Genomic DNA, 25,336 nt, shown 5'->3' with positions numbered 1-25,336 from the left:
TATCAAAACCAAAGCTCAACCTCACTAAGGTACTGGAAAAATTAGAAAGTAAAACAATACAAATTATTTGCCATATTCCATCTTATTCTATAAGATGAAAAATGGGCTAACTTAAGAAGATAACTTAAAAAAAATTTAAAAAAAAATTAAAAAAAATTAAAAAAATAAAAAAAAAAAAACAAAACAAAAAAAAAGAAGATAACTTTTTTAAGACTCACGGGCAGAAAATATAATGCCTATTATATGCGGGGGGGGGGGTCCTCCAATGGTTTTCATTATCGACAAGTCTAAGAGGAAAAAAAACGGAAAAAGATTTAAACATGTTCAAAAATAAGATTTTAAGACAGAGGTTTAAAAAAATACTAGACCAAATTCTTTATTTCTAACAATATATAATAAGTTACATACTATTCATGACTACACATAAGCACCTAACAGATATTTGGTAGTCAGTAAATGTTTGTTGAATTAAATCATCAAAAATTGTCAAAAATACATTTGATACAATTATGCCCCAGGTATTAAACTTTCCCTAATATAGAGAATCCAATGGTGAAAACCATTAAGAGCATAATTAATTACTGCACAGTTCAAGCCCAAGTGCATCATGGCCATTCTGAAACACTCAGCAATTAAAGGCACATGAAGAAGCCGGGCGCGGTGGCTCACGCCTGTAATCCTAGCACTCTGGGAGGCTGAGGCGGGCGGATTGCTCGAGGTCAGGAGTTCGAAACCAACCTGAGCAAGACCCCGTCTCTACTATAAATAGAAAGAAATTAATTGGCCAACTAATATATATATAAAATTAGCCGGGCATGGTGGCACATGCCTGTAGTCCCAGCTACTCGGGAGGCTGAGGCAGAAGGATTGCTTGAGCCCAGGAGTTTGAGGTTGCTGTGAGCTAGGCTGACGCCACGGCACTCACTCTAGCCTGGTCAACAAGCGAGACTCAAAAAAAAAAAAAAAAAAAAAAAAGGCACATGAAGAAAATAACGTGCTAGTCCTGGTTGGTAGTAAATATAAAAGATCACCTTAACATCCTATAAATACTTTTTTCTATTTGCAAACAGCATTTCTAAGTGCTTGCCTTGGCTCCAGAGACTTACAATTCAAGACAAGACAGACAGCACTTATGCAAGCTGCCAGCTTACACATGCATCAAACCCACAAATTGATTTACTTACATTATGGTTCCTAAGTAATCTTATTATTGCAGGGTAATTCGGTATGGAGCAGGTTCCATGCTTTTAACCGTTCTGTGTCACAGTTTCCTGCCTTGACTAGTCATTATCTCCCTCAGATTTCTGAGATGACAAATGAAGGACAATGCACTATTCTAAGTGACACTTAGAACTAGCTCTCTGTGTAATGTTACTTAACTGACCCAAATGGTTTTTAGTTAAGTAGTCATAAAATCTCACTTAGGAAACTTCCAGGTAAAGATGGCAGATTAAACATATGATTTACTTTTTTGTTCCTTCCTGAAACCCTACTAAAACATCAGCACAAGGACTCAAATGTTTTAAAAGGGATAAACCCACAGAGAGAAAGAGAACAGTGGAGGAAACATGGAAGTTGAAGAACAGATGGAGACTTAGCAAACAAGTTAACCAGAGAGCCCAGGAATTAGCAGCGCTATGCACCTCTACCCTGAGACTGAACGATGATTTGAAATGCCATTTCAGAAGGAACTGAATCCTCAGTTCCCCTCCTCCTCCGTGAGTGGTTTTAAGACTTTACTTGACCCTGCCCTGGTAGAATAAACAGGGAACATCACCTTCCTCCCTCAACCCTCTTCCCACTGGTTCTCAAAAAAATGGGAGCCAGACTAGTACCCTGCAGGAAGACAGTAATGATCCTTCTCTGGAGAATCTGACCAGCTCAAGCAGAAAGAGCAAAGGACACTGACACTTAAGTCCCCCAGTGATCTAATTCACCCCATGGTGCACCCCACATTAACAAGCACACCCAAAGGCTTCTCATTGGGTAGTGAATGCCCTGCTCTTAGCTATGATCAGAAACCTCAGGAAAGCTCCTAATATGAAAGATGGAGACCAAAACAAGCAAGGACAAGGCAACTCCAAGGATACAAGAGAATCCACAGGAAGAAGAAAACTTTTTAAAAAATCAGTAGAGTTCCTAAAGAGCTAAGAGTTCTTATTTTATGCCACCACAAAATAAGAATCAGAATATAATTATTTTAAAAGTAATATATACAGAACAAAAAAGAGCTCTTTGAAATTAAAAAATGATAACAAAAATGAAAAACTCAAAGACTGGAAGATAAAGTTGCAGAAATCCCACAGAAAGAAAGCAAAAAGACAGACAAAAAATAGAGAAAGTATTTTTTTTTTATTTCGGCATATTATGGGGGTACAGATTTTAAGGTTTCAATAAATGCCCATATCCCCTCCTCCCCCCACAAGTCTGAGTCTCCACCATGACCATCCCCCAGATGGTGCACATCTCACTAATTATATATGTATATACCCACCCCCCTCCCCCCTCCCACCTGCCCAATACCCTATTACTGTAGTACCTATGTGACCACTTAGGTGCTGTTCAGTTAATACCAATTTGCTGGTGAGTATATGTGGTGCTTGTTTTTCCATTCTTGGGAAACTTCACTTAATAGTATGGGTTCCAGCTCTAACCAGGAAAATATAAGATGTGCTATATCACCATTGTTTCTTAGAGCTGAATAGTACTCCATGGTATACATATACCACATTTTATTAATCCATTCTTGGATTGATGGGCACTTGGGCTGTTTCCACAGCCTTGCAATTATGAATTGTGCTGCTATAAACATTCGAGTGCAGGTGTCTTTTTTGTAGAGTGTCATTGGATCATTTGGGTAGATGCTCAGCAATGGGATTGCTGGATCAAATGGTAAATTCACTTGTATCGCTTTAAGGTATCTCCATATTGCTTTCCACAGAGGTTGAACTAGTTTGCAGTCCCACCAGCAGTGTAGGAGTGTTCCTCTCTCTCCGCAACCACGCCAGCATTTATTTTTGGAGATTTTTTGATAAAGGCCATTCTCACTGGGGTTAAGTGATATCTCATTGTAGTTTTGATTTGCATTTCCCTGATGATTAGGAATGTTGAGCATTTTTTCATATGTTTGTTGGCCATTCTTCTGTCTTCTTTAGAAAAGTTTCTGTTCAAGTCCTTTGCCCACTTTTTAATGGGGTTATTTGATTTTTTCTTCCTGATTTTCGTGAGTTCTAAGTATATTCTAGTTATCAGTCCCTTATCAGATGCATAGGATGCAAAAATTTTCTCCCATTCTGTAGGTTGTCTGTTTACTTTCATGACTATTTCTTTGGCTGTGCAGAAGCTTTTTAGTTTGATCATGTCCCATTTATTTATTTTTGTTGCTGCTGTGATTGCCTTTGGGGACTTCTTCATACACTCTTTGCCTAGGCCGATATCTAGGAGAGTGTTTCCAACTTTTTCCTCTAGAATTCTAATAGTTTCATACCTTAGGTTTAAGTCTGTTATCCAGCGTGAGTTGATTTTTGTGAGAGGTGAAAGGTGTGGGTCCTGTTTTAGCCTTCTACAGGTGGCTATCCAGTTTTCCCAGTACCATTTATTGAAAAGGGATTCTTTTCCCCAGCATATGTTTTTGTCTGCTTTGTCAAAGATTAGATGGCTATATGAGGATGGTTTTATATCAGGATTCTCACATCTGTTCCACTGGTCCATATTCCTATTTTTGTGCCAATACCATATTGATTTAATTACTACAGCTTTGTAGTATAGTTTGATATCTGGCATATTAACGCCTCCCATTTTGTTTTTGTTGCCTAGAATTGCTCTTGATATTTGGGGTCTTCTTTGGTTCCATATGAAGCGTAAAATTATTTTTTCTATGTCTGTGAAGAATGCTGATGGGATTTTAATAGGTATTGCATTGAATCTGTAGATCAGTTTGGGCAGTATAGACATTTTGATGATGTTGAGTCTGCCGATCCACGAGCATGGTATGGATGTCCATCTGTTTACATCCTCTGCTATTTCCTTCCTCAGTGTTTCATAGTTCTCCCTGTAGAGGTCTTTTACGTCCTTGGTTAAGTATATTCCTAGGTACTTTAATTTCTTTGTTGCTATTGTGAAGGGAATTGAGTCTTTGATTTGGTTCTCAATTAGATTGTTGTTGGCGTATATGAATGCCTCTGATTTCTGTGTATTGATTTTGTATCCTGAGACTTTACTAAATTCATTGATCAGTTCCAGGAGTTTCTTGGTTGAATCTTTGGGGGTTTTCTAGATATAATATCATATCATCAGCAAACAGTGAAAGTTTGATCTCTTCTGCCCCTATTTGGATACCTTTAATTCCATTTTCCTGTCTGACTGCTGTAGCCAAGACTTCCAGCACTACGTTGAACAGAAGTGGAGATAGTAGGCAGCCTTGTCTGGTTCCAGTTCTAAGTGGAAATGATTTCAATTTTTCCCCATTCAGTATGATGTTGGCTATGGGTCTGTCATATATGGCTTGTATCATTTTTAGGTATGTCCCTTCTATGCCTATTTTCTTAAGTGTTCGCATCATGAAAGGGTGTTGAATTTTGTCAAAAGATTTTTCTTAGAGAAAGTATTTTTTAGAAGAGGACCAGTCCTAGCTGTCCATTATCTCAATAACCGGTCTAGAAAGAAAAGGCAGAGAAAAGAGAAGGGAGTAAATCTTTAATAAAATAATTCACGAAAACATCCTTCAAATGAAGGATATGAGTTCAGACTGGACAGGGCCACAAATGTCTACAGACTAGAGGAGAGGAGACAGACAGACATGCACACAAAATAATACATACTATGGGAAATGGTAATAAGTGCTATGAGGAAAAGGATAGCAGGAAGAGGAGAGAGGAAAGCTGGGGGTGGGGGTCCTACAGTTTAAACAGGTCAGGGAAGGCCTCCCTGGGAGAGTGACATTTGAGGAAAAACCTGCAGGAAGGTGGGGAGAAGCTATGTGGCTGCTGGGAAAAGAGTATTCCAGGCAGAGCGTTAAGTGCAGTCATGCCTCACTTATGGGGATACACTCTGAGAAATGCATCGTGAGGTGATTTCAGCACTATGCGAATATCATAAGGTATACTTACTCAAACTAGATGGTACAGCCCACTACACACCTAGGCTGTATGGTATAGCTACTGCTACTAGGATACAACCCTGTATAGCATGTACTGTACTGTTGCCTATACTGGAGGCAACTGGAGTACAAATTGCTAGGCAATGGGATTTTCAGGTCCATCATAATCTTATGGGACCACCATCACATACACAGTCCATCACTGACTGAAATGCTATTATGTGGTACATGACTGTACAACCGTTGGAAGCCAGGGTGTGCTTGGCACATCCATCTAGAGAACAGAGAAGAGGCCACAGAAGCAGGAATGGCTTCTGTGAGTGAGGTAGAGAATGAAAGCAGAGGTCAGAGAGTTAAGGGAATACAGGGAGGGGCAAGAGAAGGTAGGGTGGGTCACTGCAAAGACTGAAATGAAGACTTTGGCTTTGGAGGGTTTTAAGCATAGGATAGACACAACCTGAACAAATCTGATCTATGTTTTTAATGGCTCGCTCCAGCTGCCATATCAATAATTAAGAGTGAAAAGGGGGGAGATCAGTGGGAGGCTAGCACAGTAATCCAGGTGAGAGGCGATAGTGGACTGGACCAGGGATAGCACTGGAGATGGCAGGAAGTGGTCAAAGTTTGTATATCTTTTGAAGGTAGAACAGGATTTGCTGACAGATTAGATGTGGGGCAAGAAAGAAGAAAGGAATCAAGGCTTTTAGCCAGGTCAGAAGTGCCATTTACCATAAATGGAGAAAACTACAGGAGGGCCAGGTTTGGGTGGGATAGACAGGAAGAGGTTTAGTCTAGCAGATTAGTAGTTTGGTTTTGGACACATTACGTTTGAAGAGCCTGTTAGAAATCCGAGTACAGATGTTGGTAGCAGGTGACACTGGAGGGATGTATTTAGAAGTCACTGGTGCATGGCTGATATTTAAAGCCATGAGAGGGTTGCTGTTACATGGAGTGAGTGCATGAAGACAAAAGGTCCAAGTACTAAGTCTTGAGACCCTCCAAAGACAACACGACCTTGACAAGAGGTATTTCAGTGGAATAGGGGGAGTAAAAACCTGAATGGGTCCAGTTCAGAGAGAATGGGAAAACTGGAAGTAGTAAGCACAGATGGGCATAACACTTTCAAGAAGTTTTGTCATAAAGGGGAGCCATGATGCTAGAGGGAAAAATCAAGTCAAAGCCTTTAAGATGGGAAAAATGACAGCATTTTGGTGTACTGATGGAAATGATCCAGGAGAGAGGGAAATTTTGACATTGTAGGGGAAAGGTGAAGAATTTCTGAAACATTGCTCCCTAGTAGGCAAGAGGAAAGGGCATCATCTGGTAGACAAGGAGGGACTGACTGGCGTAATCTGGGCACCTAGAGAGTTGACCTGTACTAAGAAGAAAGAAGGCCCTGGATGTATAAATGCAGGGGTGGGAACTTAGGGAAATTCTCTTACTGTGTCCTATTTGACTTTATCAGTCAAATAGGACACAAAATCACCAGGTAAGAGAGACAAAGCAGGTGGGTAGTATAGATTTGAGGATTAAAGAGAAGATGTGAAATAATCACCTAAGAGAAGTAAGTGAACTAGAGCAATGTAACATGACTGCTGAGCTGCAATCGAGGCCCACTAGAACCCTTGCTGCATCAGTCAGGACTGGTTTTTCCAGCCACATATAGCTACAAAGGTGGTAGCATGAAGTCAGTGGAAAGTTGGAGATAAGGAAGGATGGGTTTTGCTAAACTAGTATGCCAAAGCAAGAAAAATTACTTAATATTTTTGAGGGAGTAAATATAAAAGACCATGAAATTTCAGCTAGATAAGGAAGAAAGTGAGACTACAAGGGGCAGAGGGACATTAAATAGGTAATAAGGTTTGTAATGATGATGACAGGTCATCAAGGAAGGATTAAATTGGGTGCAGTATCCCAGTCACCTCAAATACTTTGACAACACATAGTCATCATAATGTCAACACTGAATATTGGTGTGGCCAAAATTTTAACTATACTGAGAGGCAGAAAGGCCTAAGGGAGGAAGCATGGGGGTGGGGGAAGGTAGGAGTAAAGAGAGGGAGGCTGGGCACATTGGATCACATCTGTAATCTCAGTACTTTGGGAGGCCAAGGCAGGAGGACTGCTTGAGGCTAGGAGTTCAAGACCAGCCTGGACAACACAGTGAGACCCCCCCATCTCTACAAAAAAGAAAATAATTTAAAAATTAAAAAGAGAGTAGTGCTAAAAATAAATCCTTACCTTTTGTAATGAAGAGTCTACAGATAATATCTAAAATTGAACCATCAAGAAGCTGCAATATAAACAAGCTATTTAGACATTCAGGCAAATACCCAAGTATCAGCTACAAGATTGAAACTGATTGCTTCTGGGGAGAAGATGGAAGTAAGAGACAGAGATATGCTGCTTTTTAAATAACAAACCTTAAGAAACTCTGACTCTTTATACCACACTTATATAACGGATTAAAAATTAAAAACTAAAATCTGAATTGTTCAGAAAGCAAATGATGTAACTCCTTATGAGGTGTTCACCATCCCAAATTCATTAGGTTCATAAGAGCAATCAGAAATACTCACGAACTCTTGTTTCCTCTCTCAGGAAGGATGCCATCCTGTTAACTGATGCTTTTGACTTCACTGATCAGTGTTTAAATTCAGCACTTGGCTGTTATGATGGAAATGTCTATGAACGTCTGTTCCAGTGGGCTCAGAAGTCACCAACCAATACTCAGGTAGCTGAGTGGACACATTATGAATTATGTAAAAGAGCAGAGAACAAGCAGTGAATATACATCCATGGTTTCCCATTTTAATTGATTCCCATTAGGCTGGAAATCACTTGGCATCACATGTCTGTTTTAAAAACTTTTAGAGAACAAGGCCAAGCATGGTAGCTCACACCTACAGTCCTAGCACTCTGAAAGGCCGAGGCAGGGGGATCCCTTGAGCTCAGGAGTTCAAGACCAGCCTGACCTGTCTCTACGAAAAAAATAGAAAAATTAGCTAGGTACGCTGGCATGTGCCTGTAGTCCCAGTTTTTTGGGTGTCAGAGGCAAGAGGATAGCTTGAGCTCAGGAGTTTGACGTTGCTGTGAACTATGATGATGCCACTGCACTCTAGCCAGGCTGACAGTGAGACTCTGTCTCCAAAAAAAAAAAAAAAAATTTTAGAGGCCGGGCGCTGTGGCTCACGCCTGTAATCCTAGCTCTTGGGAGGCCGAGGCGGGCGGATTGCTCAAGGTCAGGAGTTCAAAACCAGCCTGAGCAAGAGCGAGACCCCGTCTCTACTATAAATAGAAAGAAATTAATTGGCCAACTGACATATATATAAAAAAAAATTAGCCGGGCATGGTGGCGCATGCCTGTAGTCCCAGCTACCCGGGAGGCTGAGGCAGAAGGATCACTCGAGCCCAGGAGTTTGAGGTTGCTGTGAGCTAGGACGCCACGGCACTCACTCTAGCCTGGGCAACAAAGCGAGACTCTGTCTCAAAAAAAAAAAAAAAAAAAAAAAAATTTTAGAGAACACCTAAAAGAAACCAAGAGTGGGGGTGTGGCCTGGCAGGAACTGCAAGTCTAGAAACTTGGGCTATAGTCAGCAAAATGCAGTGCTGGGAACTGGGTAAAGGGAATTAGGAGGAAGGCCCAAGCTTGAAATCGTGGTTGGACATACCCAAGGGCATGCACACAGAGTGGCAAACTGGCTTATAAGTAACAAAAATAAGGAGATACGGCCGGGCGCGGTGGCTCACGCCTGTAATCCTAGCACTTTGGGAGGCCGAGGCGGGCGGATCGCTCAAGGTCAGGAGTTCGAAACCAGCCTGAGCGAGACCCCATCTCTACCAAAAATAGAAAGAAATTAATTGACCAACTAAAAATATATATACAAAAAATTAGCCGGGCATGGTGGCGCATGCCTGTAGTCCCAGCTACTCGGGAGGCTGAGGCAGTAGGATCGCTGAGCCCAGGAGTTTGAGGTTGCTGTGAGCTAGGCTGACGCCACGGCACTCACTCTAGCCTGGGCAACAAAGTGAGACTCTTGTCTCAAAAAAAAAAATAAATAAATAAAAAATAAGGAGATACATCACTGTGGTGACTTAACCATCTTATTTTCAGCCTTTTAACTGTTCTGTGTAGATAAAAGTGGGTATTTATAGGGGATAGGATGCTTGGGAGATGTCTCTCTTGGACCTGACTGGCTGTGAGAGATCCCTCCCTCCTCTTCACTCTAAGGAACACAATCCTAGGTGCAAAAGAGGCTGCTGCACTGACATCAGTGCCCCAGAAAGCCATATAAATGACAATTTACAAGGGCTATGGCAAGAAGACCCCCAGCTGTCCTAAGAGAGAACACCAAACTTGTACATCATTGACAGTGAGAAGAGGGAGGGACTCATAAACCCCAACAGCCTACAGCCAGCCAAGGTCCCAGGCTCTTGGCTATTGGCCTCTTTGGGAAAAACTATGAATATCAATGAATATATTAACTGTAGTGAAGAAATAAGCCCTGTTTTAGAATTTGGGGAACCAGTATTTAATAGATGTGACACAGATGATCAAAACACAGAATCTATAGGTACACAACAGATTATTTTAAGTTGTATAATGCCAACATGTTACTCAGATGGTGAAGCTTTCTTCTTTACCTCTTCGGTCCAATTTCAGAAAAGGTGTCTTAACACCTCATCAAATTGGCAATTCTCAGGCTTTGATTCACACTTAGCATGGTGTTAGACTTGCTCTTAACAATTTGTAGCCTGCCATACCTCACAGCTTAATTTAACGTGATTATCTAAAGTTATAACACAACCAGTTACCCTCAAGATGGTTGTCAGATAGAAGGCCAATCCATTTTGGCCATTCCCTGTCCCCGGGAAGGTATCCTTTTAACACAAGGAAATAGAAACAACTTACCTAAAAAAAGTGTATGTTTACTGCTTAGTAGTTAACCTACATCCACTATGTTACTTTTTCTAATGATTGGATCTATTTCTAACATTTAAATCCTACAACAAAAATACAGCAGTCCTCCCACTCCAGACTAGCTCCCACAGTCTAAAGTTGAATGCTTGCCCTTTGGTGCTCCAGAGAAAAGCTTGCCTTGCAGTACCACCTGTCAGGAAACACTGACTATGTAGCTCAAACCTATTTTACTGGCAACAAAGGAAACATTCCAGTTCTCCTGATTCTTCATCTTGACTGAAGAATATAGGGGGCTTTCCTTGTTTTTCACTTTCTTTTTAATGTTTACTTTAAAAGAATTTAATCTGGATCCTATCTAAGAGTGAAAGGCATGAGTGACCCACAGCATCCACACATTTGGAAACACGTTGATACACTTTATCCTGCCCACTTCCATCTCTTTCCACTTGGCTGTGAACAACGATGAGGTCTTCACCTTCTTAACTCCAGGATCTATCAGAGTAGTCACTCCATGTTTCCATAAACAAACAGGGTTTTATAACCTACATAGTGAAACAAAGGAACCTGCTGCATACACAATGCCATGGACTCTTGTCATCCTAGCTTGTATTATCTCGCTAAAAAGGTGACAAGTAAAGTACTGTGGCCCTTCATGCATAAGCTCATATGCAATTAGAAATGTGAAGTTACAAATAACCTTGGAGAACCGTTTCCAGTTAGTTAAAATAACACTCAGCTGACCACATGATCTAACGATACATTTCTGGCTCCTTTTGGAGACCTCCCAAATAGCATTTCAAAGTGCATTTTTCTAATCTGTTATAGATAACCTTGAAGCTGCAATAAGAGAGATTTTTTTCCTCATTTGCACTAGTAGAGAAAGGCACACTACAGGTATCTCAAACAAATTAAAAGAGCAGCTATGCTGAAACATGCTCTGTAGACACAAAAGCATAAACAAGAATATATTTCACTAGCATTTTTCTTTGGATAGAAAGAAAAGAATATATTTCACTAAGAAAAATGCTAAAGTAAGTTAAACACCTTAGAATCACAGGAGCATTTCTCTGTCGGGGGCAGGTGGTGGTGAGCTTTATCCTCAGAGAGTGATGTACTCTCTCTTGGTTTACTCTAGCCATGTCTGCTTTTTGGCTTTTTTCCTGCTTTGAATGCTATTTCAAGCCAGTTTCTTCAAAATGAACTGCAAAATACTGTTCCCCTCCCCACCTGAACTCATATCTAAGTGATTCCCTAGAGATGCAAGCAGTGGAGGGAATCACTGGTGATAATTTCAAAACAAGAATCCTATTTTCCCTCAATTATTCTAATGTAAAAATTTGTCCAAGTAGTAGATTCATTCAATCATTCAACAAATATTTACTGAGCACATTGCCAGAAACTGCCCTAGGTACTGTGGATACAGTACAGAACAAGAGTCATAGACCTAGTGTTCAAGTAGCTTACAATTTTAGCATAGACAGGCAAAAAAAAGTAATTATTATAAAAGATGAGGCTAGAGCTATGAAAGACAGAATCAAACCACTGCATTAGAGAATAACAGAGATAAGCTACTCTGACCTAGAATGTTGCTTACCTGATTCTACTGTCTTGTTCCTTGCTTTATGGGTTAATGTTCCTTTTGAAGAGCCTCAAAGAATCAAGCCTTCTATCTGTATTAAATTCCAAAAGCAAATGATAAGCAGTGTTTTTAATTGGCCACCTGCATCCACAACTTAAAATCTACATGAGAAAAGGATGCCCTTTGGAAAAAATGTTTCTCCGTATGTTCATACAAAATGTATTTAAAAAATAATTTTAAAAATTAAGCATCTTATGTAATGTTCCTTTTTTGAAGCTAAAGACTTATTTTGAAAGTAAGTCATTAATCCTGGCAGAAATATCCTGTTTTAATAATGCATTTCTTTTTACAAACAGGGGAACCCTGCCTATGAGAAATATATAAGACCATTATTACAAAGTTGGAGATCCAAGCTATGAAATAACTAACAGTATTCAAGAAGCAAGCAGCACCACTATGTGATCATGGTACTATGGCATATATATAAAATTAAAATTTAAAATTATGCATTTATTTTAGAGTTATCTTTTAGATACAGTCTGAAGTAATATCTGTGAAATAATATCTGTGGTTTACTCCTAAATAATCCATAGGAAAAAGCAGGAATGAATAGTTGTTGGTCAGTGGGTAGGTACATGGGTGTTCACTATTCTACTTTTGAATATGTTTGAAATTTCCCACAATGAAAAATAGTTACCACTATCCATTTGTAGCATCTATTTTGTTAACTATCAGGATTTTGCTTTAGATCTAAAAAGCCAGTAGACTAATTCATTAACACTTGTTTTCAGCACACATTTACCCTCAGGTTTAAAAGTGTGCATACACAATCCTCCACAGTGCCTACACTTGGTGTAATCTAAATAAACTAGAGCCCTAAGAATGCAATTAAGTATCAACTTTTAAAAATCAACTCTTCCACAGTAAAAATGATTTAAAATTTCAGAAAAACAGACATAACTGTCTCAAACTACCCAAAATCATCAAGCTACATTTTTCACATCATTTTCAATTATCCAGCTAGATAAAACACTTAAAATTAAATGTCACTAGACAAATTAAATTACAAAAAAATCTCCACTGGCTACTTTTCCTAATTTACTCATATAATCATTGAGTTGTTAATAATTAGTGAATCTGAGAAAATTTACCAAAAGCAAACTTATCTCCAGTAAACTGGGCAAGGAAGAGATCCCATAAGTTCTTAACTTTTAACTAGTATTATTTCCTTTTTCCACACCTGTTTTCAACCCAATCATTTTACTTCATATTGGCCTCAGCTTGCTCAACCACACACAACTGGTTGGGGTTTTGTTTTGTTTTGTTTTTGTTTTTTCAGGTAACCATCAATCAATTTTAAATAGGAGAGAATATTTTTTAAAAGATAACCTGTACTACTACATTGACTCACTGAAACCACAGCAGCCTGTCAATAACATTAAGGGGTTTTAGTTTGAAGATGGTGAGAACAGGGTAATTATAGGCTTCTGGATATTGGCCATTTGTCAAATCTTAAAATAAATTTTCAGAGAGACATGGGCAAAAATGGACATGTTAGTGTTCTCTTCATTGAGAAAGAGAATCTCAGAATCTTCTCACAGAGAGAAGGGAAAAAGGCGTCATCTGCCTGCCCCAGGGAATACAGCCTTAGAGCTCCACTCTCCCCTTGTAAAACAGTGAAGAAACTTCATGACCTTTCTTTTATAAGGTGTTCTAGCAAACTAGGAAGTCTCACTATAATTAAAATAATCCTTCCTGTGAGTAACTTTCAAGAAATAGAATCAAATGAACTATACAAAATAAGAATACAGTGAAATAACTAAAATTATGTATTTCCCCAACTGCTTCCAGACCCTGCATTCACTGGAGCTTGTTTCTTCTCCTCAGAAATAAACTTAACTTTGATAACACAATACATTTGTGGGTTACCACAATAAAGTGGCTACGGAGTCATTTTGTCCCTGTGTTCTTAGCACAAAGCTGAAATAAGTCATATTCAGAACTATGACAATTGAAAAATGTATAATCTTCAACATAAGTCCTATTTGAAAAAATTTGTCAAACTGCATGTTCACTGTTCAAATATGCAGACAAAATTCATTTAGACAAAATTAATAATTCTATACATCTTTGTTTCAATAACACAATAGAGTTTTTATAAACTGCAACCTAAGGTTTCACCAAGTCTTCCCAAATCAAATATAAATGTGCTATATGCAGTAAATATTGGGACATAAAATAAACAATGCATACTTTAGAAAAAGAATATAATTTTCCCCCTTAAGTTATAATAATCATCAATAAATACATACTTAATTTTCATATTTCATTTATTAGGTGTTTTTTTTTTTTTCTGGTCAACAGTACACTTGGGAATTATACTGCACCAGGCATAAGAAGATTTCTACCACAGGGACATTTTGTATTCAGAATCCAATATAAATATTTCTAGTTAGACATTTCCATGGCTACAGATGATATTTGGTTCCTTGATTTATATGCATAGAAAGAAACAGTTGCCATAACTGTAAAAAGCAGTACTTAATAAGTACTTTTAAGTGATTGGAACAGTTTTCCTTTAATATTACAATACTACTTATTGTTTTGGAAACTAGGTCACACTACATGATGCTTTGATTTTTCTCAAAGGCATCATGAGTACTCTGTTTATTCTTTCATTCCTATATTTTTAGCCTTCTAGACCATTTTATCAGAAATCATTTTAGCACTGTAATAAAAAAAGCTCTGTTAAGGATTATATACCATAATGATTTTCAGACTTCTTTTTATAAAAAAGGTATCTGGAGACTCTGAACAGGCACATGCATACTCAGGGTGAAGGGAACAAAACATGGAGGAGTCTGCTAAAGCACAAAACTTCCTTCTGGGCCTCACTGCCTTCAAATAAATACAAATATTTAAAAGAAAAAAAATCTCACACTGTGATTTAAAAAAAAAAAATCAGTCTCTTCCATTTCCTGGAGAGTCAGTTTCCAGAAACCTCTCTCCGGGTTGGAAATCAGTCATCTGTCTTCCGGGCAAGTCTACAGAAAGTCCAGTTGTGCTCCACTGTGTTCTCGTTGGCCCGCTCACTCATGTGATGCACTCGGGTGTTGCGGATCGTGAAACCTTGTTTTGTAATGTATTCCATCAGGTGGACCCTAAGAGAAACTTCCTGGTGATAATCACAGGGTCCAAAAGTAAAGGAAACCTGACAGTCCCTGGTGTCCATCATGTGTTTATTCCACTTGGTAAAATAATTTGAGATGCCTTCTAGCAAGGAATGGACCTTGGTGGTGATGGTTAATTGGGTTATAATGACAGCCACTGGATTGGAGTACTTAGAAAGCTTCCGAGTACTAGATAGTTCCACAACTTCTTCAAAAGTATCCATAGGATACAAAGGCTTAGGGTCATTGAGACACTGAATCAACGGCTCAATCTGGTAAAAATCTGCTTCCTTCCGAAGCAGATCAAATTCCTTAAAATCCAGGGGTAAAGTCAACTCTGAAGTTCTTAAGAAGTTGAGGACATATCGGAAAAGAGGTCCATCTCGATCAATGAAGTAATTGCCTTGAGGGTCTCGAGCTGTGGGGAAGTCCCCCCCAAACATAGCTCCAAGCATGGAATCCGGGTAACGCGTCAATGTGGTGAGAGAGGTTGTATACAAGTGTCCACCTACATTTAACGTGACTGGGTCAGTCATCTGCAATGTTTAAAAAAATGATCAGTCATCTGAAAATTTTTAAATCCTACCTTTGACAAATTAAGAAAATTAATGATACTGAGCAAAGCACAAGATATCTTCAGGCTATAATGCATTTAGTAATCCTATAATGCAAAATGGCTTTACTTTCAGTGATAAACATAACCAGATGAAGGGATCTAACATTTGCTTTCAATAGAAAAAAAGGATAAATCCAATTCTTTAAAGACTCTGAGAATGCAGGGCATGACTTCCAGAGCTATATAGTTTCAGGTCAGAGAAGATTATGGGAAGGAAAAAGCTAAGCTAAAATATACCCCTAAGTTTTTTCTGATTTTTTAAAAAAAAGGCTTTCATTTTTCTTAACTCAATTTAACATAGGATAGAATAAAAATGATCTGATAATGTAAAGACATCTACTTTCAATATTTCTTTGAGTTTTTTCCCCTCATAAAAGGGGAATGAATCATGAAGTTTATTTTAAAGATAAAAATTTGTACAGGGGCCGGGCGCGGTGGCTCACGCCTGTAATCCTAGCTCTCTGGGAGGCCGAGGCGGGCGGATTGCTCGAGGTCAGGAGTTCGAAACCAGCCTGAGCAAAAGCGAGACCCCGTCTCTACTATAAATAGAAAGAAATTAATTGGCCAACTAATATATACAAAAAAAAAAATTAGCCGGGCATGGTGGCACATGCCTGTAGTCCCAGCTACTTGGGAGGCTGAGGCAGGAGGATCCCTTGAGCCCAGGAGTTTGAGGTTGCTGTGAGCTAGGCTGACGCCACGGCACTCACTCTAGCCTGGGCAACAAAGCGAGACTCTGTCTCAAAAAAAAAAAAAAAAAAAAAATTTGTACAGAACTAATCTTGATAATCTTTTCATGGAAATTATAGTTTTAAACACTAAGTTAAAATATATATAGTTTAGTCAATACAACCTAGCTACAAAAGCGTCACATACTCAAAGGCTAACAGCAGCTTTAAAATTTCATAATCTGATAGTATATTCACTTTTGCAACATTAATATTGCAATCTAGCCTTTAATTTTGATAAACAAGCTTCTCTAACATACTTTCACTATTAGAAATCATATTTAAGAAGAAATAAAGACAGAGTTCAGATACAAGACAAGTAAAATATTTTCTTACCAAAGGAATAGAAAAATAGGGAGACACATGCACACATGAGAAGTGCAAGTGGGAAAAGAGGTACCTTCTCAATCATTAATCTCCCTAACTAAAAGAAAATGTCCTCCGTATCATTACTCACCACATCCTTCTAGTAGTCACCATTCCATCAAGGAAATATTTTAAGAGCAATATACTTTTAAAACCAAAAAATAATGTTGTCTCTCAAATAAGTGATTTAAAAAAAAAAGTACTTGGAGAGTCCATATTGAGTTTGCTCCCATAAAAACACCAAACCCTAAGGAGTTTGAGACCAACCTGAGCAAGAGCAAGACCATGTCTCTACTAAAAATAGAAAAAATTAGCCGGGCATGGTGGCACATGCCCATAGTCCCAGCTACTTGGAACGCTGAGGCAGGAGGATGGCTTAAGCCCAGGAGTTTGAGGTTGCTGTGAGCTTTGATGACACCACTGCACTCACTCTAGCCTGGGGAGCAGAGCAAGATTCTACCTCAAAACAAAAACAAAAAAACACCAAACCAGCCCAGGTTGGTGGGTCACACCTATAATCCCAGAATTTTGGGAGGCCAAGGCAGGAGGATGGCTTGAGACCAGGAGTTTGAGACCAGCAATATAGTAAGACTCCTTCTCTACAAAAAAATTTTTTTTAAAAAATTAAAAAATAAAAACACCAAACCAACCAAAAACATCCAAAAAATACATCTAAAGTATTAATAATTAAAAGAGGGGAGAGTTGTACAAATTCATAATATTCATTCTTATACATTACACCTAAGAATACATAAGGGAAAACAAGACACACAAAAATTATTTGCCAGCCTTCAAAATGCATATGCAAGAACCACTTACCATATAGCCCCAGTCTCCATTATCCATCTGCTCCAGCGCTGTGTCTCCAAGAGCCCAGGTTCCCAGGAAAACTTTGGGAAGAAAAAAATCAGACATATGATAGTACGTATAACTACAAAAATAGAGAAAAAAGGTTTTTTCCACACCACAGAGCAGTCCAAACAGCAGAAAAACTACTCATTTTGCTCAACTAAAACCTAACACAGGGCAAAGATCTGGGGAAGAAAGCACACCGCTCAGGGCCTTCTATGTATCCTCTATCCTTATCACAAGGAGCCCATCTGGAACTAAGACAAGATTTTTATAGAGAAAGAACTATTCTGTACTTAAAAAGGAGGAAGAGCCTAGGAATTAAACCAGTCATTCAATTTCTACCTATCTGAATCTTCACAGGGTATAACTAAAAAAGAAAAGGAAACGAAAGGAAAAGGAAAGAAAAAACTACCTCTCTTCTTTGAAAATCCAATTTTTAGAATTTCTATAGGAGAACATTCTGATTAACTCTACAACCTTATCCTGGCACAAACCCTTAGTGGGCTACAACGTACACTACTCTGGTGATGGGCACACTAAAAGCCCTGACTTCAGCATTATTCAATTCATCCATGGAACAAAAACATCTGTACACCCTTAATATATTGAAATTTTAAAATAATTAATAAAATGCATCATTGGAAAACTCCAAATAACAAAAAATTAAAATTAAAAAGGGAGAAACGAAAAACTCCTTTTCATCAGCATTTCAGCTATACAAATTAATCATCTCAGTAAAAGCATCAAAAATCATAAACCTCCAGAGAGACCAGTATCCCTTACAAGAGAAATACATCAGCATGGTATTTATTTTATAATACAAAAAACTAATCATGATATAGTTTCATAATGATGTATTTCTCTTTGTACAAGTAAAACAAATAGAAAACAATTTAAATGCTAAACTGTTAGAGCACAATTTGGGGCAAAAAAAACCTTATCAATCTGGCCGAGAGTGGACTAGCCAGCACTCATGGACAGCCAGCATTAAGACACTGAGAAAAACTCAGGTACTAGTGATGCCAATGTGAATTTATTTTTATCTACAATTCAAAAGCACTTAAACAGTTTCCCAGCTACTGAATTGCCTTAGTCAGTTCCCTCTCACACACGTCTTTCCCCAAATCAACCTGCAAAGCAAACTGCAGAGCAAATTTCAAAAGCTCTGGCAAGAGATGGTAAGAAACATGGACTTATCCGTATTCATCCAGGAAAAGCACTTGCTTTTTTATGTGGTCTTTGAACAGATCCACTTTTCCCACTTTTAGAGGAATCTGGCACACAATTCCCAGAACAAGCCCTGGCTACAGAAGATCACAAAGGCTCTTTCTCAAAAGGTCACTCAGGCATGTAGAGAACATTTGCATAGCACAGCATGGGCTGAAATCAGAGCCTGAAGCATCTATTTCTCTACCTTGCAAATTCTTCAAAGCAAACAGGCTAAAATGTGGACCCAGAGACACGCACTCAGTTTTTATTCTTTACACTCTGCAGTTGGATATAGATAGGCCTCCACATGCTATAGGCTGAGAAATGGAACAAATGTCAAATTCAGGGCTATTATGACATTTCATTCCTCTGACTTGCTTCACAAATAGTATCTGAAGTAAACAGAACCAAGAAATGGTGCTGCCAATTTGTCTTGCCAGCATCTGATTCATAACTGATAACAATAGATTAATAACTGAGCAATTTAAAGGGACAGTCATCCAAAAGTTCTGGTAAGAGGCTCATCTTTGGCATTTTTCCATCACCCAAAATATGCATTCCTGACAGCCTCAATAATCATTTATTCCACCAACATTACTGAAACTCAACTATGGGGTGGGGAGGAACCTATGTGCAAAGGGGATACACAGAAATAGGAAAGGAACAATTTTGCCCTCACGGAGCTTTCACTCTATGAAGGAAGGCAACATGTGACAACTTAAGTACAGAACAGAATTCTGAAGCACCATATAATAGATGGACCAGCAGAGGCCTGCAGGAGGAGAAAATCAAGATTTCAAATGGGAAAATGGAGGACTTTTGAGAAAAGCTCATTCAGTTGAACCCTGAGATAAAATTTAGACAACCTGAAAAGAAAGGGATTCTAGAAATAATTTAAACAGACAGAGATATGAAAGCTTTTCTACTGCCCACCTTCACAGTATTTCTGATAACAGTAACCCAAGCATATCTTACTATTAATTTTTTAGAGATGCAAAATAGAAAAACAGGGCAGATTAAGTGACTAGTTCAAGACCCCACAACTGAGAAGTAACTAAATAAGAATTTTAGTTTTCTGATTTCTAGTCTAGATCTTTCCATAGTCCTCTCTTTTTTTTTTAATATATATATTAGTTGGCCAATTAATTTCTTTCTCTTTATAGTAGAGACGGGGGTCTCGCTGTTGCTCAGGCTGGTTTCGAACTCCTGACCTCGAGCAATCCGCCTGCCTCGGCCTCCCAGAGAGCTAGGATTACAGGCGTGAGCCACCACGCCCGGCCATAGTCCTCTCTTAAGATAGAAATTTAAAGAACAGAACCCAAGAAATAAGAAATTGAAAAGGATTACCTTTAGACTCCCTATAGCCATCTATTAATCCTATCCACCCAGTGGGGATTTACTTACAAATCAGCCTAGCTAAGCAGTCATAATGGGTTTGTAGAAATTCTCTTGAGGCTAAAAAAAAAAAAAAAAAAAAAGTGGACAAAAAAGGCAGGAACCTATTCACTACTGTAAATAATGGCTGCTATGCTCTGTCTTCAGTGACAAAAGAAAAGTGCAGTCCATGAATATCCAAATGGTGAAATGAGAAACGGAAGATCAAGGAAAAAAACAGACATTAATGTTATAGCTGTTATGTAAGGTCTGTCCACTATTAATCCTTTTTCTCCTTTTTTACTGCTAAATCAAAACAAGATAACTTCTTGAGCAGTCATAAAAAGAAAGTTAACAATACCTCTGAATCTGTTTCACAGCAAAAGCCAAGGTTCTGGTACAAAGATGAAACCTTTAGATTAATAATTTGGGAAAAAAATAATAACAATAATTTGGGAAAGCAATTATGGGAATCTATATAAACCCATGTTTCCTAAAAAGCACCCAAAAGCCTTACTATACTTGTGTATAAAATATACCAAAATAAACTGAAGCAAAGTCATTCCAATAACGATGACTAAACTGTCTTTAAAAAATCAAATTGTTCATTAAAGAGCTCAAAGGGAAAAAATAGTATTGATTAGTTTAGATTTTTATCTTTACTCCTAGCTTCTAAACATTCTCTGTGGAGAGGCAAAAAAAAAAAAAAGAAGGCAGGAAGATACCTGGCTATCCAATAGCTGGATCGTAATCAGCCTCTGAATTCTGACCTGATGACCATTAGGAATATCTGAGAGACAATGCAGATGAATGGAATAAAACATAATCCCAAAGAATTTCCAGAATAGTTTCAGTCTCTTCTACTAAATCGTTTTCCAGAGCTACTAACAATTAGAAAATGATTCATTTGCTTTTCATCTTTTCTCCCTTTTGGCACAGTGTCCTATGGAGGGCTTGATGAGAAGTTAAATGACCACAAGATAGGCAGCAGAAAGAAGATCTTGAAATGGGCATCAAATGGGCCTGTTTTACTTGATGAAGGCAAAGAAATATCTAACATTTCAGAATATTTGCCAGGAATGGAGATTATGAAGGTAACAATGTAAAAAGTTTTCCTTTACAGTGACTTTCCTTACTAAACATCATTTTTAAACAGTGTATACAACCAAGCACAAACAACTATAAAGTTCAAAGAAAGGTTTGTGGCCCTGTAAAATCCATTCACTTGAAAATGGTTCATATGAAAAGATCTTATCTTTGATGCAAATAAAATTCTTGTGGAAACAACACTAACCATCCCCCCAAGATATAAAACAGCACTGAAAATTCACCTATGTTTAAGCTTCAAAGGTTATTGCAACTCATGTATAAACTCTGACAGTGTACTGTTAGCAGATAACTAAGTTAAGGAAAACATATACTGAAGAATTTATAGAAGTCTTAAAAGAATTTACACATTTTCTAAAGTAGCAAACCTGAAGAATGCACAATTCAGTAAATTAACAACTTTAAAAACAACATACGAACCCCTAAATGCCACTCTTCTCACCACTGCAGAATTGCAATTACAGACTTAATGGCTATAATGAACTAATTTAACACAAACATTTCTGGTTTATCATTTCTGCTGCAGACTAAAAATTCCCCAGGGCGAAAGACATACTCCTATATAACCTGTACACTGCAATATAAACCTTCAACCCTATAACTACTGCCATCCCAGAGTTTCCAGGTAGCCCTTTAAAATGCTTTTCCGCCAACTGTGGTGGCAAGAGCAAGTCCCCATCTCTAATAAAAATAGAAAAATTAGCCAGGTATCGTGCAGCATGCCTGTAGTCCCAACTAACTATTCAGGAGGCTGAGGCAGAAGGATGGCTTGAACCCAGGAGTTTGAGTTTGCTGTGAGCTATGACACCACTGCACTTTACCCAGGGCACCAGAGCAAGACTCTGTCTCAAAAATAAAGAAATAATTTTTAAAAATATTTATAAATAAATATTTTATTTTTTATTATTTACTTTTATTATTTTATTTTATCATTTTATTATTTATATTATTATTTTATTGTTTTATTATTTATTTTTATTATTTATAAATTATCTATTTTATTATTTATTTATAAATAAAATTTTTAAAATATTTATAAATAAATAATTTTTAAAAATAAAATGAAATGCTTTTCTACTGAAACCTTTGGTCTGGCATTCAGAAAAGAAGACTCAATAAATTTCCTCCACCTACATTTATCTTCAAAATCGCCTTTATACTGAGTTTCTCTCTTTTTGAAACGTGGGAGTTTGAAAGTGAAATATCCTTTTATAGTAACTAGTTCAGTGACATCTAAAGGAGTCTTTTGGGCTAACATCCACATACAGGCCAGCACAGGTAGCCAGGCATACAAGGATAATGTGAGTATAGTGTTTAATTTCCCTTAACAATACCATTACAGAAATGGATTTTTTCCTAAAAGTAATTCTTTTGTCTCTCCTCTCTCAATCACGTGGTCTAGAAGAAAAGAAGCTACAGCTTGAAAGTGATCTTAACACTAAAGAGTTGACTGACAACTCTTTAGTGACTGACAACAGTTGACTGACAACTCTTTAGTGTAACAAAATTCCCCTTAAAATCATATAATACTAAAATGTTATAATCTTTAGTATTATAAAAGTCCTCAAAATAATAAAATTCCTCCTACCCTCAGTCTCCACAACATAAAACCTGATAATATCACCTTCTCAGAAGTAATTACACCATTTAGGCACAGCACAAAGGCAAAAACTGGCCCACAGGGTAACAGATCAGGACAAGGAAAGAGAAGGAAGGGGGCAGTGCTTGTATCCCAATTTTCAATTCTGCTCTGTTACTAATTATGAGACCCTGAGAAAATCATCCTTTATACCCAGCTTCTGCTTTGGGGAAATGGAGAAAATAAGTGAGATTATTAATATAAAATCATCTGTAAACTTGCAAGTATTATACAAATGTGAAAATAGGAGTGGCAGTAGCATAAACAAAATTTTTGTGGTACATTGAGAATACTGAGTGTGTAAACACAAGTAATTTAGAGCATCGGCAGGGAGACAGGGCAAACATGGAAAAGCAGCCCTCTTAATTAGCTTCCAATCACCCCAGAGTTCCAGAAGGGAGAACTCTATCCAGGTAAAGGGGTGTGTCCAGCTTTTACAGAGCCCACCAGACATCTGAGCTCTTAATCTCAGAAGGAACTTCTTTAAAGCATGACTCAGGATTATCTCCAAGTTAAAGCTGAATCCAAATAAATACAAGTATTACACTTTAAATTGTAGCAATGCTTTGGTTAAATGATTTATGAAAATCCAAATTACAAAACTTTGGAATGGCATCTATGACTATCCTGACCACCCATCCTTCATATCTAAGGCATTACACAAAATCTAGTATCAGTAATGACTGATGCTCTAGATTACCTGTTTACACGCTCTGGTTTCTCAACGTCTGACTGATGGTCATCGCTGATACTAGAGAGAATTCTCTCAACTACTAACCCTGATGACAAAAACATTATTTTCCTTTTCCTAGCTACACATTTGTTCATCTGAAAACATCTCAACCTTGGGCTCAGGCCTGTGCTAAATGCTGTTCCAAAGCTTCTTTCCTATCCCAGGATGATTCAAGTACTAGGGCATTTGTGACAGCGAAAAAATGAACACGCCAAAGGGATATGGAAGGGATACTCAGGCTACCCCAAACATTCTTAGCCAAACCAGGTCATCCTGGGTCACTTTGCCACCCAAATCTCTTCTATCACAAAGACCTAAAATTGAATTTATCAACGTGTTCTAAAACTGGTATACTTAAACAGAAACATAACTTCAGCAGAATATCCCAACAGGATCTCTGTCACGTTTCATTTCCCCATCCCACCCCTCGACACAGCTTGCACCAGTCAGCCCAGCAGGTGCTGCAGGGGCTCCCCATTACCACAGCCATTTATCACCGCTGACATCAAGCATTAAAAATGCCACGACATACACAAATCTAAGCATAAAGAACTCAGCTGCAATCTGAGAGCGTCTCTTCAAAGCAGAAAAATCCCAAAGGCAGCCCTGCCTTACGCTTTAAACTAGGGCAATTGGTGGCTAATAAGCACCACCCCCAAAAACAATCATTTTCGAGCAAACCCCGAGAGTCCCCGTTCCGGCCGCGCTTCGCCGCTGCCCCGCACGCGAAGCCCCCAGCCCGAGCCGGCCCGGCGCAGAGCGGGCGATGCTCCGGAACCCGGGCCCGCCGAAACCGCGCGCCGCCGGGCGGGCCCCGGAGCCCCCACCCAGGCCTGGCCGCGGGCACGCCGCCGCGGGCTCGTGCCAGCCCGGACTCGCGCCCCGGGCCCCCCGCGGTCCCCTCAGCGCGGTCCCCTCAGCGCGCCCACGCCCTGACCCTCCTCAGCCCCTCTGCCCGGCCGCTCGGCGCGGGCTCCTCCTCACGCCGGCCCTCCCGAGCCCCGGCCCCGCAAGCCCCGCGCCCGCCCCACTCACTGCGCGGCGGCGGCGGCCGGGCCGGGAGATGCCGGCGGCCGCAGAGCGCGAGCACGGGGACAAGCGAGCCCGCGCCCGGCGGTGGCGGCGGCGGCAGAGGGGACGACTCAGTACGCGCCCGGAGTTGCGGCTCCAGCAGCCCGGCGCGGGCGGCGCCTTCCCAGCAGACCCGCGGCGCCACGAGCGCGGGCGCCCCCTGACGGCGGCGCGGGCGGGAGGCCAGAGGGCCTGAAGCCGGAGGCGCTGCACCAGCGAAGCCTGAGCCTGCGGCCAGGCCGGCGCCACCGCAGCCCCGAGCCCGAGGCCCCGCCCCCGCGCCCCGCCCCCCGCAGCCTGGGGTCCGCCCTGCCAGGGCCGGCCGCTCGCAGTCCTCGGCACGCGTGTGTGCGCGGCTCCGTCTCCCCGTCATTCCCGGACGCGTGTGGGCCCCGCCGTGTGCCGGGCCTGCGGGGTGCAGCGGCCGCCAGGACGGAGGCGGGTCCTGTTGAGAGGAAAAGACACACAAGCCTCAAAGAAGCACTAACGGGCAAATTAACGACAAGTTATGATCATAAGTGTTGGCAGGGGCATGATTACAGGCCTTAAATGGAGAAGGGAAGGAGACAGGGCCGCCGGGCTGGGGCCAGAGCCCCCCTCGGCCTTGCCCTCTGCTGGGGAATGCTCCAGTAAGGGCTGTGAGGACGCCCCGGGGCCCCTCCCCGGCCTGGCGGGAGCTAGGCCCGAAGGCCCGAAGGCCCGCAGCGTGGGCAGCCAGGTGGGGAGAAGGACAGAGGTGACTTCAGCGGACAAAATGACCTGTGCAAAGGCTTTGAGGCCTGAAGGAGCTCGGCCCTAGATGAGACTGGCACAGGTATTGTCCCCACTTCACTATGAAGAAGCCAAGGCTGCAGAGAGTGGGCGGTTACCTGA

General features: G+C 39.9%; 2 protein-coding genes and 1 long non-coding RNA gene across 10 annotated transcripts in view; 1 reads left to right on the top strand and 2 right to left on the bottom strand.

Annotated features, from left to right (window-relative positions):
- Positions 1–12,111, top strand: part of ACOX2 (acyl-CoA oxidase 2) — a 32,433-nt gene extending 20,322 nt beyond the window's left edge. For 3 of the 5 annotated variants that reach the window (XM_020280406.2, XM_020280405.2, XM_012789365.3), the window contains 2 exons: positions 7,700–7,832; positions 11,955–12,111. In XM_020280406.2, the coding sequence (XP_020135995.2) occupies positions 7,700–7,832; positions 11,955–12,017 (196 nt within the window). In that variant the 3' untranslated portion in view covers positions 12,018–12,111. Of the gene's footprint in view, positions 1–1,504; positions 1,796–7,699; positions 7,833–11,954 lie in introns of those variants that run through there. The other 2 variants (XM_076009121.1, XM_076009122.1) reach the window with 2 other exon arrangements.
- LOC105884924 (uncharacterized) lies at positions 3,523–7,768 on the bottom strand. Its single transcript, XR_001160420.3, has 3 exons — positions 7,678–7,768; positions 7,340–7,391; positions 3,523–4,655 (listed from the first exon to the last, which is right to left on the bottom strand). It is a non-coding gene; the product is annotated as an uncharacterized LOC105884924 (long non-coding RNA).
- Positions 12,112–13,999: 1,888 nt separating the features above from the next.
- Positions 14,000–24,540, bottom strand: KCTD6 (potassium channel tetramerization domain containing 6). Of its 4 annotated transcripts, XM_012789368.3 has the most exons (4): positions 20,639–21,937; positions 20,275–20,325; positions 17,298–17,368; positions 14,000–15,304 (listed from the first exon to the last, which is right to left on the bottom strand). In XM_012789368.3, the coding sequence occupies exons 3-4, from the start codon at positions 17,322–17,324 to the stop codon at positions 14,618–14,620; spliced, it is 714 nt and encodes a 237-aa protein (XP_012644822.1). In that variant the 5' UTR covers positions 17,325–17,368; positions 20,275–20,325; positions 20,639–21,937; the 3' UTR covers positions 14,000–14,617. The 4 variants fall into 4 exon arrangements, with proteins under 4 accessions (XP_012644822.1, XP_012644825.1, XP_075865241.1 ...); XM_012789371.2 differs by lacking the exons at positions 20,275–20,325; positions 20,639–21,937 and adding an exon at positions 24,428–24,540; XM_076009126.1 differs by having other exon boundaries at positions 17,298–20,325.
- Between the last annotated feature and the right edge of the window lie 796 nt (positions 24,541–25,336).

This window comes from Microcebus murinus, chromosome 1 (genome assembly GCF_040939455.1).
Source record: "Microcebus murinus isolate Inina chromosome 1, M.murinus_Inina_mat1.0, whole genome shotgun sequence".
In the NCBI taxonomy this organism is placed as follows: domain Eukaryota; kingdom Metazoa; phylum Chordata; class Mammalia; order Primates; family Cheirogaleidae; genus Microcebus; species Microcebus murinus.
This window is presented reverse-complemented; position numbering and strand designations above follow the sequence as displayed.

What these genes read in the sequence shown, in the direction of transcription:
- KCTD6 (XM_076009126.1), bottom strand. Translation starts at nt 17,393, where the DNA reads ATGTCTGATTTTTTTCTTCCCAAAGTTTTCCTGGGAACCTGGGCTCTT. An exon ending in ATGGAGACTGGGGCTATATG is followed by an intron (nt 15,305 to 17,297) that starts GTAAGTGGTTCT and finishes TAAACATTGCAG; the next exon opens with ATGACTGACCCAGTCACGTT.